The 19,831-nt window shown below is 34.2% G+C and overlaps 1 protein-coding gene across 3 annotated transcripts in view; it reads left to right on the top strand.

Moving 5' to 3' along the window:
• Positions 1-19,831, top strand: part of LOC145283953 (uncharacterized) — a 39,941-nt gene that overhangs the window by 16,794 nt on the left and 3,316 nt on the right. For all 3 annotated transcript variants that reach the window (XM_080133049.1, XM_080133050.1, XM_080133051.1), the window contains 3 exons: positions 2,940-2,954; positions 8,492-8,565; positions 13,586-13,665. In XM_080133049.1, the coding sequence (XP_079989175.1) occupies positions 2,940-2,954; positions 8,492-8,565; positions 13,586-13,665 (169 nt within the window). The remainder of the gene's footprint in view (positions 1-2,939; positions 2,955-8,491; positions 8,566-13,585; positions 13,666-19,831) is intronic.

The raw sequence follows: 19,831 nt of genomic DNA on the forward strand, positions 1-19,831 counted from the left end.
TTGATTTTTCCAAGTACTCTAACCATTTTGCCACCTTGCGGATTATCTTTTCTCACCATACAACGCATGTCCTCAACCGTCACTGGCTAGGTTTCATTTCCATACATCATTGCACTTTGTATGCATGCTTGGTCATCCATATGTTAATACAATAGCATGTTTGTTATTTTTTGTGTTTCATGCTTACATCTTTTTTCTTCTGAGTGATTGTCATTTAATTGTTATGACCTTCCATTTTTTGTAATAAATAATTTTACTAAGAATTCTTCATAAGTTTTCGTTTCGATTATGGTTGATGGTACTCAATACATCTGTTTATTTTATGAATAATTTTACCAAAAATATTTCATAAGTTTTGGTTTCGATTTCGATTATAACTGAAGGAACTCAAGTTATATATATATATATATATATTTTTTTTTTTTTCTTCATAAGTTTCGGTTTTGATTCAAGCTGATGCTCCCAAATCACATGGATATATTTTTTTTATTTTTGAAATCACAACTTTACAATATATAAGAATCGATAAAAAATTTGCTCTATAATGATATATACAAAATCTGCATAAATTAAAATAGCATATTTAAGCATATTTTATGACCGGGCTATGCCAGGCGTCCTTGCTAGCTTAGATAAATATTTTTGCAGTTTTAAAAAAAGAGCTACAATAATATCAGGATGTCTGCATTTACACTGAACATCCATAAAATGCCAACATCAATATATTACATATGAAAGAGTCTGCTCTGGAATTTCCACAGGTCCTGCTAGTTTGTTTTACTTGTAGGTAAAAGCAGAAGATCCCTAAGCTTATGCTAGCCACTTCTAAATTAGAAGAAGAGTTAAACTCTTGCAATCGCACTAACACCAGCTTGTCTTTGTGCTACAATGGTATCAATAAAAAAAAAAAAACTTTTTGAACAACACAAAAGATTCATCATCCAAATATACATAAACCAATAAGTTTTGTATTATGTTTTTTTTTATGCAAATATTTTTTGCAGCTGATATCATTAAGCAAACATTTTTCTAGTCCACACAAAATTGTATGAGTCTCAATTTTCACCTTGTGCTGTTTTGTTGTCGATCCTCGTCCCCACCGATTTAAATAAAAACATTTGCATCAACAAGCAAGATAAAGCAACCTAATACGGCACTTATCTTAACCAGAAAACTTCACTCTTAAATCATCTTGAAAAATATATCAGTTGTGTTTTGGTTTAACTTGGTGACCATTTGTACATAAGTCAGAATTTATACATTAAATTTGTTTCCCACAATTAAACATCTGTAGGAACCATGTCTTATTTTTGGTCCCACATCAAAAGGAGGGTGGGCCTGTAAATTCATCCGTGTCCGTTTGTCCATCCGCACTTTTCCCAATAACTACGCTTTGGAATTTTTGTAAATTTTGCACAAACATTAAATATGAGTAAAAAAAATAACAGAATGTATTTTCCGGGAAAAATCCTAGAGATGCCTTTCGAGTTAAAATGGCTAAAATTGACACTTTTGTGCTTATTAAAAAAAAATTGATGCCTTGGATTTTTATAAAACTTTCTGAAAAGTTGTAACTAACTGATTTTTATATAATTTTGTTTGTCTATATTTTGTAATAACTCTTGGGTGTGCCCCAGGGGCTCTTTTAGGGCTAATAAAAACTCTCCATTTTTGGGACTATTTTACCATATTTGTCCAAAATTTTCTGTGTATGTCTAGCAGTTTTGCATAGTGCTGAACTCAAAATTACATATGTTAAGGCCTTGGGGACTTTTGGGGCTAAATGGGGGACGTGGACAAATGATGGACGTGGTCTTTTTTTTTTTTTTTTTTTTGCATGGTGCAGAACTCAAATTTACATATGTTAAGGCCTAAAGCTGCACCATTTGTTCATTTTCACCAGGATTTGACATCCCCTGGGGACTTTTGAGGCTAAATGGGGGGGATGCTGAACATAGTCAATTTTTTTATGCCTCGTTCACTGTGCACTCACGGGGGACTATGCATGCTTCACTTGTTATAGGCGTTTTTTGACTGGTGGATTGTTTCTGTTGTGTGGTTCCATTATCCAAAATGGAATTTCGGACACCGACTTTATAAACTACAAAAACTTTCGAAACTAAAAAATTTTTAGAAACTGAAAAAATATTATAAACTATAAAAAAAACTTTATAAATTATAAAGTAAGTTCCTCTTTCAAACTTTTAATAAATGTTATTAAAATAATTGTGTTATAATTTATTAAAATAAAATGTTATTTTTTTAGTAAACGTCAGGACCTCAATTTAAATGCATTTGATTGTCTTGCTTTAATGACTAGATCTGACTTTTATGTCAGATCTGGTCATTTCGATACAAGATTTTATGCTTCGAGTTGTTTATATCTTCAAATATTTATTCATGAAGTTTTGTTTGGTTGTTTTGTAGAGAAAAATTGTTGTCTTTCTTTTTGCAGAACATGACTGACTTTTGCAAAAGGAAAGGAAATAAAGTAAAAACATCAATGCTTAGTGCATTTTACGTTAGGAAGCTGATATCTTCAGACAGCCTAATCTGGTCGTACCAGTTTAAATGTATTTCATTTTACATTTATTTATTCTACTTCTTTGAATAGGTGTATAATGTGAGTGTTAAAAGCCTGCTTAAATCTGACTAGCAGAGATACTTGGCGTTGCCCGGGTGAAGAGAGATGGTATACTGGTAGACTAGTGTCCATTCGGTAACAATCCACTGAAAAGACAAAAAATAAAAATACAGAGGGGGGTAGCACTTCCATACGTGCACCAAATATGTTTTATTGATTTAGTTTAATCACTATTCTATTTATTACACATAAATTTAAAAAGATTTTTTCCTGAAATAAAACAAGATTGTGTTTTTCCTTTCATTGAGTTTTTTTTTATTGCTAACAAATTTTTTTAATTTTTTTTTATTTTCAGAGAAAGAAGAAACAAGTAAGTGAATAATATTACTTATCTCAACCTATAAAAGTGTTTAACTTAATATTTTTTTAAGTTAGTTAATTCCAAATAATGTTAAAATCTTTTGAAACATTTTCTTAATCTAAATTTTGACTGGCATATCCATTATCAGCTATGAAATTATCATCGGAAATATTCTCTCAAATTAATACACAGTTATGTGTCATCAAATATATGCTTTTATTTATAACATAAAATACAAGTTAAAAATTGTATAAAAGTTCATAGCGAAAGATGTGAGTGATCTTACTTGCATGTAGGCCTCAAGAGTCTTTCATAAGAGTTTGAACGACGGTTTGGAATGGTTTGGCTGTTCCCAAACCGGAAAGCATTTTTTGTCACGTCTGCCTTGTTGCAAGCTCCAGCGAAAAGAGAAAGAATTGTACAAGCCTGATGTGGAAGTAGGTTGTGTCGCCATCTTGTAGCAAGAAATGATATTACCAGAGTTAAATGGCGATAATCGTGTTTGCCTTAAAGTCATCCATTTGTGTTTGTGTGTTCGCTTGCGTGGAGAACTCAATTCCCACAAATCCTCTGACTTAATGTGTTGTTTGATCAGATTTCACGTTGCGAATCAATCTGATGATAGATCTGCAAACAGGTGAAAGGGATTTAGTGATAAACAGAATTCATTGCCATATCTCATGATATATTGCATTGAATATCACCTTGTTACTAGTTTTTATGTACATCTATTGTATGAGACAATGGACAACTCCTTCCTCTATGCCCATCTTATGCATTGCCTACCATATCGTCTCTTTGGGAACTCTGTTGAAGGTTTTATCCAGATGCAGAAATGCCACGTAATATACTGTACAGGCATACGTCTCCTCTAGTTGCTGAACGGCGATATGGTATTAACTGTTCCCCTGCCATGTTCAAAGCCAAACTTCATCTGATCTGTCGACCTGTTATCTGCTACGTTCAATCACTTTCTTGTTTCTAGAAGTTTCAGGCCTTGATACTTAACCCATGATTGTGCGTATCCTTTCTCTTTGTAGCAATTAACAATCCTTAGAAAATGAAAACCTTAGAGGCTGCCGTTATGAGACAATTGAGGAGATGAAAAAGGCTGTGGCGAGGGTCATTGACACGCTCACACAAGAGGATGTTCATGGAGGCCTTCCAGAAGTTGTTGGAATGGTGCAATCAGTGCATTGCAACTGGAGGAGGTTACTTCGAGTGGGGGGGGGGGGGGACTAGAGTTTCATCTTTGTACTACTAATTAAAGTGCCCATACGAAAAAAGTCTTCAAACTTATTGAAGGTACCTTCTACAAGAAAACTGCCCAGTTGAGGGTGAAGGAATTAATGTTTTTTGCCAATTTTTTTATATTTGTCGTCCAAGACGTCAAGCTCTAAAACAACACCGATCTTGTGAGTGTTGAAAGTTTTGGTAAACATAAAAACACACACACACACACAGATTTTGCCTTTTTCTATTATATATATACACAAACACACCGCCAAAGTACAATATTACTGAATCAGTTAGACGACCTAATCCAACAATTCTCAAAACCATTTATTTTAATGAGAGATTTCAGTTGTCACAGCGGAATTTGGGAAAACATTGAAACTAAAAGGAAAAATTATAGAAAAAGTAATGACCCAAAAACAAATTTGTTTCTAGCACATACCTTCACCATGCAGCAGACTTATACTTGGTCATAGACCTAACCATACACGGAATACAGCTGAAGAGTCCATGAGGATACTTGTGGAAACGATCACTTTCTAATCATCCTAAAAAACTTGAATCCTCAACTGGGGATGGAAACCAACATGCTGGAATATCCAAAGGGCTAACTGTATTGCACAATCACGTTGACACACCGGTTTCCATTGGATCACAGAAGCTAAGCAACGTTGAACCTGGTCAGTTCTAAATGGGTGACTATTTGGGACTTCCAAATGCTGTATGTACTCTCCGCTTATCTCGGCATTGTTTCCAGTCATCCTGGACTTCTCTTGCCACTGGATTCAAGCAGTACCAATTTAGGAGAGGTGTGGTTGGATATTACGCAACCCTTGCCTCACAATTACATGTGCAGTTCCGCCCTACAAAGGTATCCTTTGTCTTTCGAGACTAAACGGAGGCACGGAGTCGAGTAACTGGGAAAATTTTCAAAACCTCTGCTGTTCTGAACTAACATTAGAATCCAACAGTAGCAACAAAGATCATCTCTTCTACTTCACGAAAACTCTAACATCCATCGCTAAGGAATGTATAATCCAAAATCCTCCATCTCAACGGAATTTAACAAGCCGTCATTCAATGCCCCGTGCAAAGAAGCAATATGAGCATGATATGCAATCCTAAGAAAGTTTAACTTCAATTCAACTAAAGAAAAACGTATACTTTTTCAAAAACTGTAGAGTCAGGGCAAGATAAGCTATTAACGAATCCGAAAGAATTGCGCAGAAAAAATTATATCTCAAAACTGAACACTAGTACAAAAATCTAAACGCAGATTCCATGGAGAAGGGTTCTTCTCCAGAACTGCTCGTCTGTGGAACACTGTTTCGCTGATCTGCTTCCCAGTTGAATACAACATAGTAGCTTTCAAATCCAATGTAAACAAATTCTTGTTGAGCCATCCCCCATAAATAATCAAATTCTACCCAGTTTACACCATTAACGATTACTAAACTACCAACTTACATTCGTTAACCTTTATCCTCGAGTGGCTTTCAGGCTTTGATAAGTGGTGACTCCCAAGTAAAAAAAAAAAATAGGGGACATGATTCGAAAGATATCAGAAAAATATGATAATACTCGACTGAAACACCTTACTCAGAACAAGATAAAGATCACAAAAAAAAGGATATTGCAAACCATATCGTAGAAACTGTCTCGTAGAATTCATCCCCACAAAATCACGATAGAACATTTCAAAAACATCAAGCAATGCAGAGAAAAGAAAACTATTAGTTTTCAATCGCAAAAACCTGAAAGTTACAACTTACCATTTTTTATTTCTGGATTCCTAGACTCAACCACCAGAACTCATAATTGTAACATAATTTAACACCTACCCAGTAGAAAGTTTACAAAATTACTACCTCGAGTAGTTTTGTGATAAAGATTCAAATCTCTATCTAATTTTGTTCTCATAATTTAAAATTTTTTTTTTTTTTTTTTTACATGGGGGTCACCACTTATCAAGGCCCAAAGGCCACTCAGGGATAAGGGTTATTGCGTGTACAGTAATCAATGAGATAGTATTGTAGTAATCATTAGTATTGGGGGTTTTGATAGAGTGTCTTAAGGGGGCGGTTTGTCAGGAGTTTGTTTATGTTGGACTTGAAGACGTCCAAGTTGTAGTCAGGTGGGAAACAGGTAAGCGGCAGAGAGTTCCACTGGCGTGCAGTTCTAAGAAAGAAGCTTTGCTCATGGAATCTACGTTTGGATTTAGGCACAGATAAAGAGTGGGGAAAATTATTGACAGTAGTTTCAGCCAGTAAAAGATTGGTGGGAGTGGGGAGAAGTAATGGTGACTGCCATAAATAACTCCCGCCCCCGCTAAAAAAATACTTTCCTTGTGCAGATGGGACTCCAATGGCAACTCTAAAAAAAAAAAAAAAATGGACAAGAAAGCAGCCATTTTAATTGTGAAATTTAAAAGCTGTAAAGATTTACTATTTGAAATGAAATAAAAAGCATTTAAAACTACTTAAAAAAAAAAAAAAAAAAAAAAAAAACCCCAAAAACTGATGCAGATTGATTGCAAAGTAACATTTATTTGATTTTTGACCACTTTTTCGAATTGCTGTGGATTGTAAAACAATCCCAATTTTGAAAACTTGAATTTTGTCTGGAGAAGGCCTTGAAAAACTTTGAAAAGTCCTTGAAAATGGACATCGAAAATCTGTGCGAACCCTGTAAATGGCAAGAAATTTGAAAATAATAAGCTCTGAAATATTCCTTTTACCATTGGTGAATGGCATTCAGGTTACCAAAACTAAGAAGGAGAAAATAGTACTCACCAGACTCTTAATTGAACATGTGCAAGTTACCCATTCACATCTAAAAAACAAGGAACCTCCGATATGTATCGTATGCAAAGAACCGCTTACCATGAACCCTGCGCTGATTAACTGCTACAACTTCAATCCGATTCGATCAAAATTTTACAGATCAAACAATTAAAAAAACCTATTCAACAATATCAACCCAAACAAAATACAATTCCTGAAAGAAATCAAACTACAGGGTGGAACGATAAAGCTGTCGCCCTAAAGAAAAATAATACTATAGCTTTATTTTGAAACTTTTATTGAAAAAATCAATTCAGGTAACTTGATTATGTAGTAGAGTTGACATCTATTCAATGTAGCCACCTTCAGCCTCAATCACTGCCTCAATACAGGTCTGGAACTGGGAGCATACCTTTTCCACAAGCGCCAGCAGGAGCTCTGTGAATAGATGGCGGCGATCAAAGTGGCTTTGGTGTTGTGGGAGGTCATGTTGGTGATTTCTCGATGTGTAACCAAACAAAGTAGTCCAACGGGTTCAGGTTGGGAAGGAGGGAGGTACAGCGAGAGAAGGATGCAAAGTCGTAGCACTATTTCTGAAGCCAAGCTTGGGTGTCTTTGGACTTGTGGGCTGGTGCTGAGTTCTATTGCCACACTCAGGGCCTGCCAGCGGCCACCTGATTGCATTAAGGGATCAGCACTCTCTCCTCAGTACATCCAAGTACACTTTGGTGTTGACTTTCAAACCGACCTTGAAGATGCGAGGTTGCATAATGTGGCCCTCACTTGAAACCACTACAAAGACCATGATCATGGCTGGAAACTTTGTTTTCATTACCCTGGGCCCATCCCTGTTATTCATGGCAATCTAGCAATGCATTTTGAGGGTGTTGGCAATGGTCCTGTTGTCATAACTTGGATCGGTAAAGAGCATAAGATGTACAGTGGCACATCTCCGATCTTGCTCGTTGAACATTGTGTCACTTTCAGACATGATAGAAGGCTCCTCTTGCTCTTGGGATTTGTATACAACTGACCAACTAGTAGATGGTCTGCAACAAAAAAAAGGAAACAAGTTTTCATCAAACGGAAATGGAATCGTTGTCTTTTTTAGAGTGACAATTTTATTGTTGAAATCTAAATCTTTTCCTTATTTTAAAACTAAAACATTAATTACTATTATTCAATGTACATTTAAAGCCTTTAAAAAAAAAAGATCATTCTTTACAAATTTCGTATGTGGATACTCCTAACAAAATTCAGCATTACAATGGTTGATATACTGTAAAACACAACCAATCAATCAATCAATCTCTTTATAAAATTATTGAAGGTAAAACGCTTAGTTTCATAAGAATTTTGTTTGATTAATAATTTAATGACCCAATGACATCATATTAATTAAATATAATTTTCGAAATGAAATTTCAATTTTTCTCAGGTAGATCTATAAATCTGCCAAATTGCCTCCGTCAATGAATGATTAAAAGAAATTATTTTTTTATTTTTTTAAAATTCTCTTTGTTTTAGCCCATCTCGTGATAACAGAAGTGACGATAGTGATGGAGATGTTCGTTTTATGGGGGAAGAAAAAGCAGCAAATTGTAAGTTTGCCTTTTCTTTTAATGAAGTTAAATATTTAGTCTCAATTTCTCTTGTAAAATTATTCCTTTGTCAGGACTCTACATTGCAAGTGAAACAGTCACATTTGCAAGTGATTTTTCAAAATGGCGACTAGAAATGATAAAACGCTTATCTTTTGGCGATCATATTTCTTTCACTGACAATCTTCCAAAGCTCACTACTGAGTGAAAAATATCTTTTCAACTTTTTAAAAAAAAATAAAACGAACAAAGTCAAATTATTTAAACAATAAAAGTTTAATAGAACAATATACTCTTTTTTTCTTTTTTTTTTTTTTTTAACGAAGGCTGTTTAAAAAACATCTGAAGAAATTAGAATGTTTATACCTTCAAGTATCAACATAAGATTTGTTGCATATTTAGAATTACACTTATTTAAAAATATACAGAAAAATCTTTGATGTACATACTCGTCACAGAACGAAGATGTCATATTCTAAAAATCATGTGGGTTTGGCTAGTAACTTTTCTATTTGGCTAGTAAACGAAAATATTTAGTTGTCAAAGGTCAACTAAAGATAAATTTGTTCATAGAGCCCTGTCTGTTGTGGCCGAGTTTAACAGACAAAATTTGTGCAGGTGTTGAGAGTTTGAATTAAATGTGTTTTCAGCAATTTTTTTTTTTTTTTTTTTTTGTACAAAAGTTAAAAAAAAAAAAAAAAAGTTGATTTTTCTGGGAATTTTATTTTGCTTGTTTGTGTACGGTATTCACCCTAGGCAATTTGAACCAGCTTCCTCCAAAGACGTAAGTATCAAGGAAATATTAAATTCACAAGTGGTTCCCAGTTAGGAGATGGCGGCAATCTTAGGTTCTTGCAGTTCTTGCAGGGAGGTCTAGAGATCCTTCTACATACATTGCCTGGTATTCCAAAATAGTCACCATTCTGACACTTAGCAGACGTAGTGTTGCTTAACTTTGGTGATCTAATGAGAACCGGTATGCTGACGTGATTATGCTGTGTATATATGTGTGTGTGTGTGTGTGTGTGTGTCTATACATAAATGTGTGTGTGTGTATGCACACGCATGTCTATTAGTGTTAGGATGACAAATTGGAATTAAAAAAATCGGAATTTTTTTAGGTATTGGAATTCGAAAATTTTGTGCCTATTTTCCAATACCAAAAACTATTCTTTTTACTGTTTTTGTTTCTTTTTACTTAAAACTTGATTTTCCACGGCTCATATTAATGATGAAATGAAAATTATTTATTGATTTTAAACTTATCAGTAAAATTAAAATCTGTAGATCATCCCGACATTTTTTTTGTGCACTAGCATGGGTGCCCAGCATTGCCCCGGTGTTTGGAGGTGTGTGTTGAGCAAAAAAAAACAAAAAAAAAACTGGTAGTAGGAAGGCAGGTTCGAACCTGTACCGTGAAAGAGGAAAAGAACGGGGAAAAAACATGACGTCTTTGCTGTTACGACCACCGCCAAACTGGAAGTGACGTAGGTTTAAATTAAGGCTAGACAATGAAAAGAGGGGATGACTTTCGAAAATATTGGTGAAAAAAGTGACCCCTCCCTGCAGAAAAGTGCCCAGTTGAGGGTGAAGAAATGAATGTTTTTAGCTAATTTTTCATTTGAAGGGTCGAGCTTCAAAACGATGCTGATCTTGTGAATACATTGCCTCTGTCGAAAGTTTTAGGCAGACATGCAAAAATACATACATTTATATATTGGTAGCTCAAATTTTCAACCCAAACTGATTAAAAAGCTTGCTCTCTCTCCGAATAAAGAGTTTATGTAAAATTTTAAATATTTAGACCAGAACTTGTCTGAGTAATTTGATAGAGACCGCAGAGGTCAAATTTTTTAAAAACTTTGACCCCTATTATTGCCTCTTAGCATTTATTGTTTTGGGCTCAAATCAAGTTATTAAGTTAGATCCATGTCCAAGGAACCTATATCTAAAATTTCAAGCGTTTCGACCCAAAATTGTCGGAGTTTGGTAGAGTTCTCAAAGGTCAAATCATTGAACTTTGAGCCCCTTAACAACCAGATTTCTGGCCGAAAACGGATTACAAAGATTTTCTCAAATCTCACTACCCTGTCTATCAAATTTCGAGTCTGTAGACTGAAAATTGACAGAGTTATTGTGTAGGGAAATGTACACAGACACATACAGACATAGACACTTTCACTTTTATAGATATATAGATTGGGAAAATATATGTGCATATTACATGGGTTTTGCAACCCCCCTGCCCCCAATATATAGTTAGTAATTTAAAAGACTGGAATCAGAAATTTAGAACCAAATCAGTAATTGTGTTGAAATCAGGAAAAATATTGGAATTATCCCAGAACCAATATATATATATATATATATTGGTGGTGGGATGATTCCAATATATATGTAATTAAGTGACCGACTTTATTTCAACTGTAAAATGCTCAACATAATTATTTATTATAATAATTATTAAATACCTACAGACACTAGTGTTTCATCCTTTCAGGAATCATCAGTGCAGGGTGTTGCGATTAACAAGAGATTCGCACCCGGCAACGAGGCCATCTCTGACTCTATTAGCAAGGACCAAATCCATTCGGCTACTGTTAACCACTAGAAATATTATTGAAATTTAAACATTTATTTCATTAAATGTTTTTAACATCTGTCAGAGTGATCTAATCATTATATGACAATCTGCACATGCGAGCTTAAGTGACCGACTTTATTTCAACTGAAAGTGCTCAACGATAAGAAACGAGTTTCTTAAAAGAGCTGACATAATTATTTACTATAATAATTATTAAATACCTACAGATAATAGTGTTTCAATCTTTTCGGGAATCATGAGTGCAGGGTGTCACGATTAACACCAGTCGATAGATTCGAACCCGGCAACAGAATTCATCTCTGACTTCATTAGCAAGGGCCTAATCCATTCTGTCACCGTTAACTGCGAGAAACACTGTTGAAATTTAAACATTTATTTTGAATTTTTTTTTAACCTCTGTCAGAGTGATCTAATCATTATATGATGATCTATACATAAGAGCTAAATTTCAGGAATCAAGGGACGATTCCTATATTTTTCCCCCGATTCTCTTCTCAGTTATCAATTTTGATTTTTTTTTTTTTAATTTCTAAATATATAGATGTTTGTGTAGGGAGTAGAGTACTGCAAAGTATGTGCATATATTTTCGCAAACGGACAAACACACTTGCTGAGTATAATCTATAGATTTTAGTTTTACTCGTAGTTTAAAATCAATAAATATTTATCATTTCATCATTAATACGAGCCGTGGAAAATTAAGTTTTAAATAAAAACAAAGAAATAAAAATAAGAAATTAAAAAAAAAAAAATGCATATAAAATACGTTTAAAAGCCAAATTTCATGAAAATAAACAAATATTTATATGTTTAAAATTAATATGTTGGTACACAGAAAATGCAACTCTGACTTTTATATCACGTGCGGCAAGTATATTCTTCCAGGGTTATAAAATAACACCGCAGACGAACAATATACGAACTCTAATAACTTTTTTTTTTGTCTTCAGTTTAACATCATTGCGAGGAAAAGAAAAACAAAAGAAAAAAATGTATAAAACTCTGAGGATGGCATCTATCGCCGAAATATTAATTTTAAACAAATAAATTTTTTTTTTTTTTCATAATATTGTGTTGTAATTTTGTTTATAAACGTATTTTACACATTTTATTTTCAAATTTAAACAACGCTTCTATCACAGAAAACACAACTCTGAATAAGAAGAAACTTCGTAGCCTAGCATAGTAGGAGATGCCCTTTTCTCTTCCCTGCAACCTCTTTCCCATGAGACGTTGCGAGCCTGTCTCTGTTTTATCGTTATTTTCATGGCAAGTGCTTGTTTGAGCTCCAATCTATGCCCCCCTCTTGCCAAACATTCACTAGAAATACTAGTCTGGCCGAAAACACTATCAATAATTTCCCCCACTCTTTTTCTGTACCTAAACCTAAACGTAGATTCCATGAACAAAGCTTCTTTCTTAGAACTGCATGCCTGTGGAACTCTCTTTAGTTTCCCTGCTTTCCAGCTTACAATACGGCCATCTTCAAGTCCAATGTAAATAAGTTCTTGATGAGCCGTTCCCCCTTAAGTAATCCAATTTACCAAATTTATACTTCTAACGATTACAATATTGTCCTTTTGACCACTGTACACTCTTTAACCCTTATCCTCGAGTGGCCTCAGGGCCTTGATAAGTGGTGATTCCCTTGTAAAAAAAAAAAAAAATCATTTTTGGCATTGTAAAATAGACACATTTTTCTGATACCGATTCTGATGCTTCAGGGAGTTCTATTTTTTTTTTTTTTTTTTCTTTCCTAGCACTAATATATATATATATATATATATATATATATATATATATATGTATGGAAGAAGATGAGTTGGTTACATTTTTTTTGATGAGCCGTTCCATATAAGTTAACAAATTTACAGAGTCTCCATTACTAATGGTTACTATATTGTCCAATTTCTACTGTACACTCTTTAACCCTTATCCTCGAGTGGCTTCTTGGCCTTGATAAGTGGTGATGCCTATGTAAAAAAAAAAAAAAAAAAAAAAAAAAAAATTTAAGTGCCTGAATGCAATTTTTGGGCATTCTTGGCAACTACAAGCAGATTTTTATATTCCTTTAAGCTACATTGAATTTCTTTTTCAATCGGATTGTTTCTTACAACTCGCGCGTTTCAGCTGACATTGGACTTCTGACTATTTGTTTTTAAAAAAAAATTTTTTCGCTTCTTGGATTTACCATCGAGTAAATTCATGCACTCTGGACCTTCTATACCCAGTTTTTTTGTTTTTTTTTTTAAATTATTTTTTCCTATATTCACAGGTTTTGACTGACACAAACACTTTGTTTTTTGCAATTTATGACTAACCATCAAAAAGGGTTGTTTCTTTTACTGCCAAAACCAGCAAATTCTTAGCTCGGCTATAATAATAATTTGCTAATATTTTTTTTTATCTTTTTAGCTGCACAGTTGGTCGACAAAACAGAAGAAGAAAAAGAAATGTATCAAGTTATGGGATTTCTTTCATTTGACTCCACAAAGGTTTGTTTTTTTATTTATTTTTATTCAATTCAATTTTTTTTTTCTATGCTTTTCAAAAAGATTAACCCTGTTTCAAATGAGATACCTAACCTAGTCGCAAGTCATCCAGAGAAAAATGATAATCTTAGAACAATGGTTAAGAGAGACACTACTAAACAGATATATAAGCTTGATACAACCACCGGAGCTATAAGTGGTAGTGATAGGTCGACAGTAATATACGTAAAATTTGTCAAGAACATTGCCGGGTATGACAATATTGGAATTTTTTTTTTTTTTTTTTTTTTTTTTTTTTTTTACTCCCGTTCACCCCTAACAAAGTATATTGCCACTAGGACTTAAGAGGCTACTATTTGGGACCATGCCTAGGAAAGATTAATAAGATGTTGGTTTACGTTACATTTAAACTTCTGCATATCAGTACAATCAGAGAAACAAGTAGCAGGAAGAGAATTTCAAAAGTCTAGCTGTTCGAGGGAAGAAACTATTAGAGTAGAAAGCTTTCTGGCATTTAGGGACCTCAACAGTGAAGGGGTGAGATTTTGTTTTGCTAAGTGTGTTTGTCAAGGATATGTTGGTCGATGGAGAATAAATCTAACGAGTTCATCAGAGCATATTCCGTTAAAATATTTGTAAAACAGGCACAGAGATGCAACATTGCAGTGATGGGACAGGGGTTGGAGCTTAGTTGACAAAGTGAGACCTATTAGATTGAAAACTCTTCTTTGGACCCTAGCCGAGAGGGAGAGGCTTGTGGGAGATGCACCAAACCAGATGTGGTGACAATACTCCATGCATGGGCGAATGGTGGCCTTGTAGAGGTTCAGGATAGTTTCAGGTGTGAGTAGTCTTCTAATATGATAGAGGGAACCCACCTTCTTTGCAGCAGCCTTTGCAATGTCCTCTATATTTGTTTCAGTTCATATTGCTCGCAAATGTTAGGCCGAGGAGTTTGAAGAAAGAATTCTCAGGTAGAGAATCCTAACGACCGTGAGTTTATTGAAAAGAATGTGACTGTTTTGCAGAACTGATTTAATGCTTAGACGATAGAAGTCTGTCTCTGATTATAAGAGATGCCTTGGATGATGGATGTAAAGCATTAAACATATTAAGAGAACACTATTTATCAAAAGGGAAACCGAAAATTATATCTCTATATACAGAAGTAACGTCTCTAAAACGTAATGAAGACTATATTAGACTCATAATGTTATAAGGGCAGAAACAAGAGCAAATGCCTTAAAACTCTCGGGTGAAATAATAAGCGATAGCCTGTTAATATCAATGATGCTCAAGGGACTTCCAGCCGATTTTAAACCATTTACAAATGTTATAACGCAAAAAATACAAGCCCATAACTTTCAGTGAATTTAAAGTGGTATTGCGTCGTTACGAATGTTTAAAAAGGATGTGTCCTCTATAGTATCAGATCTGACCGAATGGTTAATTGTAGGCATAGACCAATTCATACCATCTAAAAAATTCCAACAAAAACCTAACAGCCAGCCATGGTTCTCCCCAGAATGTGCTGCTGCTATCGCGCACAGAAATCACTTTTTCCATAGCTACCAACGTAATAGATGCACTGAGACTAAAGCTGCTTTCAGGTCTGCCAGCAACCACTGTAAAAGAGTAATAAAAAATGCAAGAGAGCTATATGCCCAGTCTGTTAAATCCAAGGTAGCTGATCAGCGGCTTGGATCCCACCAGTTTTGGCAAATAACAAATAGGATCCTGAACAGAAGTGTGCGTTCTATCCCAACCATTATCAATGGACCAGAGGTCATCTCGTCAGCGTCAGACAAGGCCAAACTATTTGCAAAGAACTTTGCAGCTAATTCTACCCTATGCGACGAAGGCCATCAACTCCCCATATTTCCTCCTATAACACAGAACAAGCTAGGTAACATACAAATATCCGTGCATGAGGTCGCCAAGCTAATAAAGAACCTAGATTCCGGTAAAGCAACTGGCCCTGATGGCATCCCAATTATAGTGTTAAAAAAGCTTCAACCAGGATGCTCATGGACAATAATAACTAGCAATATCATGAAGTTCAAAAATGCTTCTCAAAAACTGACATAATCAAATTACACGTCTCACCACAGTGTTTTCCCCAAAAGTAATTTTCCCAAGAAAAAAAAAAAAATTATCTGCTATAATTGTGGACGACCCAATCACAAAAGTTTCCAATGTCAGTATAAAAGCTTAAACGTGGACTCCATCAAAAATGTTGAACTTTCATGAATATACATTTCTAGTTACGTGTAGCTTTGGCAATACCACAAACGGTAAAAATCTTCTTGAAGACTGTGGCGCTATAGCACACGTTATCATCCAAGGAATCTGTACGGTCTAAAACAAAGTGCTCACAATTGGAATTTAAGACTCCATAATTATTTAATAGAACAAGAATTCAGGCAGTGTCCCATAGACGCATGCATGTATACCAAAAATAAAGGTAATAAATTGTTTATTTTGATTTTTTTGAGTTTACGATATATTACTCGACTCAAATTGTGACAACACTTTTAATTTATTTTTAGCATCTTTTGAATAAAAAATTTAAAATGGATGATCTTGGACAATTGTCATGGTTCATTGGTATAGAGTTTACCTGTGAAAATGAAACTACGAGAATGAACGAATCACAGTACATTGAAAAACTCCTGCTGAAGTTTGGAATGCGAGATTGCAAACCATGTGTAACTCCCATTGAGATTGATATTAATAAGAATTATAAAGACCGAAACTAAATTGATAGACAATCGATTACACAGAAAAATTATTGGCAGTCTAATTTATTTGATGACTACCACTAGGCCTGATATATGTTACACTGTAACAAAGCTATCTCCAAACTTATCAAAACCGACAATTAAGGACTTAACTCGTGCAAAACAAGTCCTTTGTTATCTGAAAGGAACCAAGGAACAATCTTTAGTATTTAAAAAGTCGACATATCTTCTAAATTTAGAAGGATTTTCAGATTCAGATAACTCTGAGGATCGAAAAAGTATAACGAGATACTGTTTTAGACTGTCAAAGATGGGACCTATGATCTCCTGGAAAACTAAAAAACAACAAATTGTTGCCCTTTCTACTTGTGAGGCAGAGTTTGTGGCACTTACACATTAAAATGCTTTTGATTAATAATGAGCATATGACCCCAATGATTTCGACGATCTTATTATAAATTATGATTAGGACAATCAACCAATGAGAAGCTTCCAACTTTATTATAAAAATATCGAATTTTGGATTAAATTCAATTCGCTGTCAACCTCTGCCTTGAAACGACTACATTGATTCTTCGCCGCCATCTTTGTTATTAAGAATTACATAACACTCGAGATTGTGACTGCATTGATTCTTTGCCGATTTGATTTACTGCCGCCATCTTTGTTCAACATAACGCAACACTTAACAAAAAGTCTTTTCAAACCTACTTATTATTAACATAATGTGAACGATTCGCGCATGTGCAATCATGAAACAGTTGACAAACAAATAAAATCCGATGACACCCAAGTACCAATTTTTTAATTTTAACCCCTTAGCAACCTTTTTTTCCAGATGCAAACTGATTAAAAAGTTTTCCACCTGTTTGAATACGCTACATACCAAATTTCAAGTCTGTAGATCAAAAACTTGTTGAGTATATAGGTTGAGAAGTGTCCTCACCTACATACACACATTCTCACTTTTATAGCTATACTATCAGGCTGTCCGACGTTGCCTGGTCCTAAAATATGCATAAATATTATATTTTAATTAATGCAAAAACTGAGACATGTGCATGCAAGTATAGTTTTTTTTCTAAGCCGTTCATTTCTTGTAAAAAAATACTCAAGCTGAGATGAAAATCCAAACTTAAAAACTGTGAGTTATGTACAATAACCATTAGGCAAGCTTGACACTATTTTTAAAAGGTGTTTTCAAACTATTTATTCTTAAGCATAAGTAATCTGTAATGTGAACTAATTACACATGCGCATTCGTGAAAGTTAGCAAACTGACAAAAATCTGATCATTCCCACATACTAAATTTTTAATTTTGACCCCTTAGCAGTTCCTTTTCCAGATGAAAACGAATTAAAGTTTTTCATGTGTCTGAATATCCTATATACAAAATTTCAAGTCTGTAGATGAAAAATTTGTTAAGTATATTGGTTGAGAAGCTTCCTCTCGCACATATTCTCACTTTTCTAGATAGATAGGCTAGACCTTCAAGAGTCAAGACATTTGTCTAAAAGATGACCCGTGACCGTTCATATGTCACCCATTGTACACAGGAACATAAAAATAGCAAGATCCGCAAGATTTTAGTATATTGATTTAAAAATTTAATTTTGAACATGTTCCGAAGAGTAATTTATTCTAGTTATGTGCACAGAGAAAAGCAAGTTTTAAAATTGTGTGTGTGTGTGTGTGTGTATGTATGTATATATATATATATGTATGTATATATATATATATATATATATATATATATATATATATATACTAGCAGGGGTGCCCGGCGTTGCTCGGGTGTTTGGAGGTGTATGCTGTGCAAAAAAACAAAAAAAATGGTTAATTTTTTAAAACTTTGACCCCTATTTTGACCCCTTAAAATTTATAGTTTCGGGCTCAAATCACTTTATTAAGTTAGATCCAGGTTCAAGGAACCTATATCTAAAATTTGAAGTGTCTAGACCCAAAATTGTCGGAGGAGTTTGGTAGAGTTCTTAAAGGTCAAATCGTTGAAATTTGACCCCTTAACAGCCAAATTTCTGGCTGACACCCGTCACATCAATTTTTCCCAAATCTCAGTACCCGGTATTTCAAATTTCGAGTCTATAGACTAAAAATTGACAGAGTTATTGCATAGGGAAATGTACACAGACAGACAGACACACAGACAGACAGACACGTTCACTTTTATAGATATATAGATATACAGGGTGGCCCACAAATCACGCACCAAAGAATTAAGTGATGTGAAACTGTCAAATCTGCGGGGCATAATATATTTTCTTTTCTTTGGGTATGAGATACATCTTCTTTTATGATTGTATCAGTGTGTTCAACGTGCTTTCTCAGTGTATTGGTTAAGTTTGGTTTTAATAAATAACGTTTATTACTATCAGAATTATTTAAAATCCTTTGGTGCGCAACTTATGAACCACCCTATATATATATATATATAATTTTTTTTTACTATAATAATTAAATACCTACAGACACTAGTGTTTCATCCTTTCAGGAATCTTCAGTGCAGGATGTCACGATTAACACCAGTCGAACGATTCGAACTCGGCAACATGAGACATCTCTGGCTCGATTAGCAAAGACCATATCCATTTGGCTACCATTAACTGCGTGAAATAACATTGAATTTTAACATTTTAATTTTAAATGTTCTTTACGTCAGTCAGACAGTGATCTAATCGTTATACGATGATCTATGCATAGGAGCTAAAATGACTGACTTTAATTCAACTGAAAGTGCTCAACGATAAGAAATTCATTTCTTAAAGGGGCTATCATAATTATTTTTTACTATAATAATTAAATACCTACAGACACTAGTGTTTCATCCTTTCGGGAATCTTCAGTGCAGAGTGTCACGATTAACACCAGTCGATATATACATGAAAATGTATAAAAAAAAAAAAAAAAAAGAATATGAAAAGTATAAAAGCTTATAACTTTTCTTTATTCGCTTTCTATTGGTGACGTGCAGGAATACAAAATAACATGAAAAAAATTTTTTAAAACTCTTTTTTACATGTACATAATTTTGGACCGGTCCTTCAGTCTTCATCAGTGCAGTTAAAGTCTATATATATATATATATATATATAGTAAGAATGTGTGTGACTACAACTCTCAACCTATATATATATAATATATACTCAACAAATTTGTGATCTACAGGCTTGAAATTTGTATATAGGGTTTTTAGACGTCAAAAACTTTTTAATCTGTTTTCATCCGGATGAAAGCACTACTAAGGGGTCAAAATTGAAAAATTGGTTTGGTGGGGTATTATCGGATTTTATCCGTTTGTCAACTGTTTCATGAATACCCATGTGCTCATCATTAACACGACAGCTTCCTTATATTAAGAATAAGTAGGTTTGAAAACGCTTACGTAGCAAGCTGACCTAATGGTTATCGT

The sequence above is a fragment of the Euprymna scolopes genome, chromosome 8 (assembly GCF_053919585.1).
Source record: "Euprymna scolopes isolate OS-2025 chromosome 8, ASM5391958v1, whole genome shotgun sequence".
NCBI lineage: Eukaryota > Metazoa > Mollusca > Cephalopoda > Sepiida > Sepiolidae > Euprymna > Euprymna scolopes.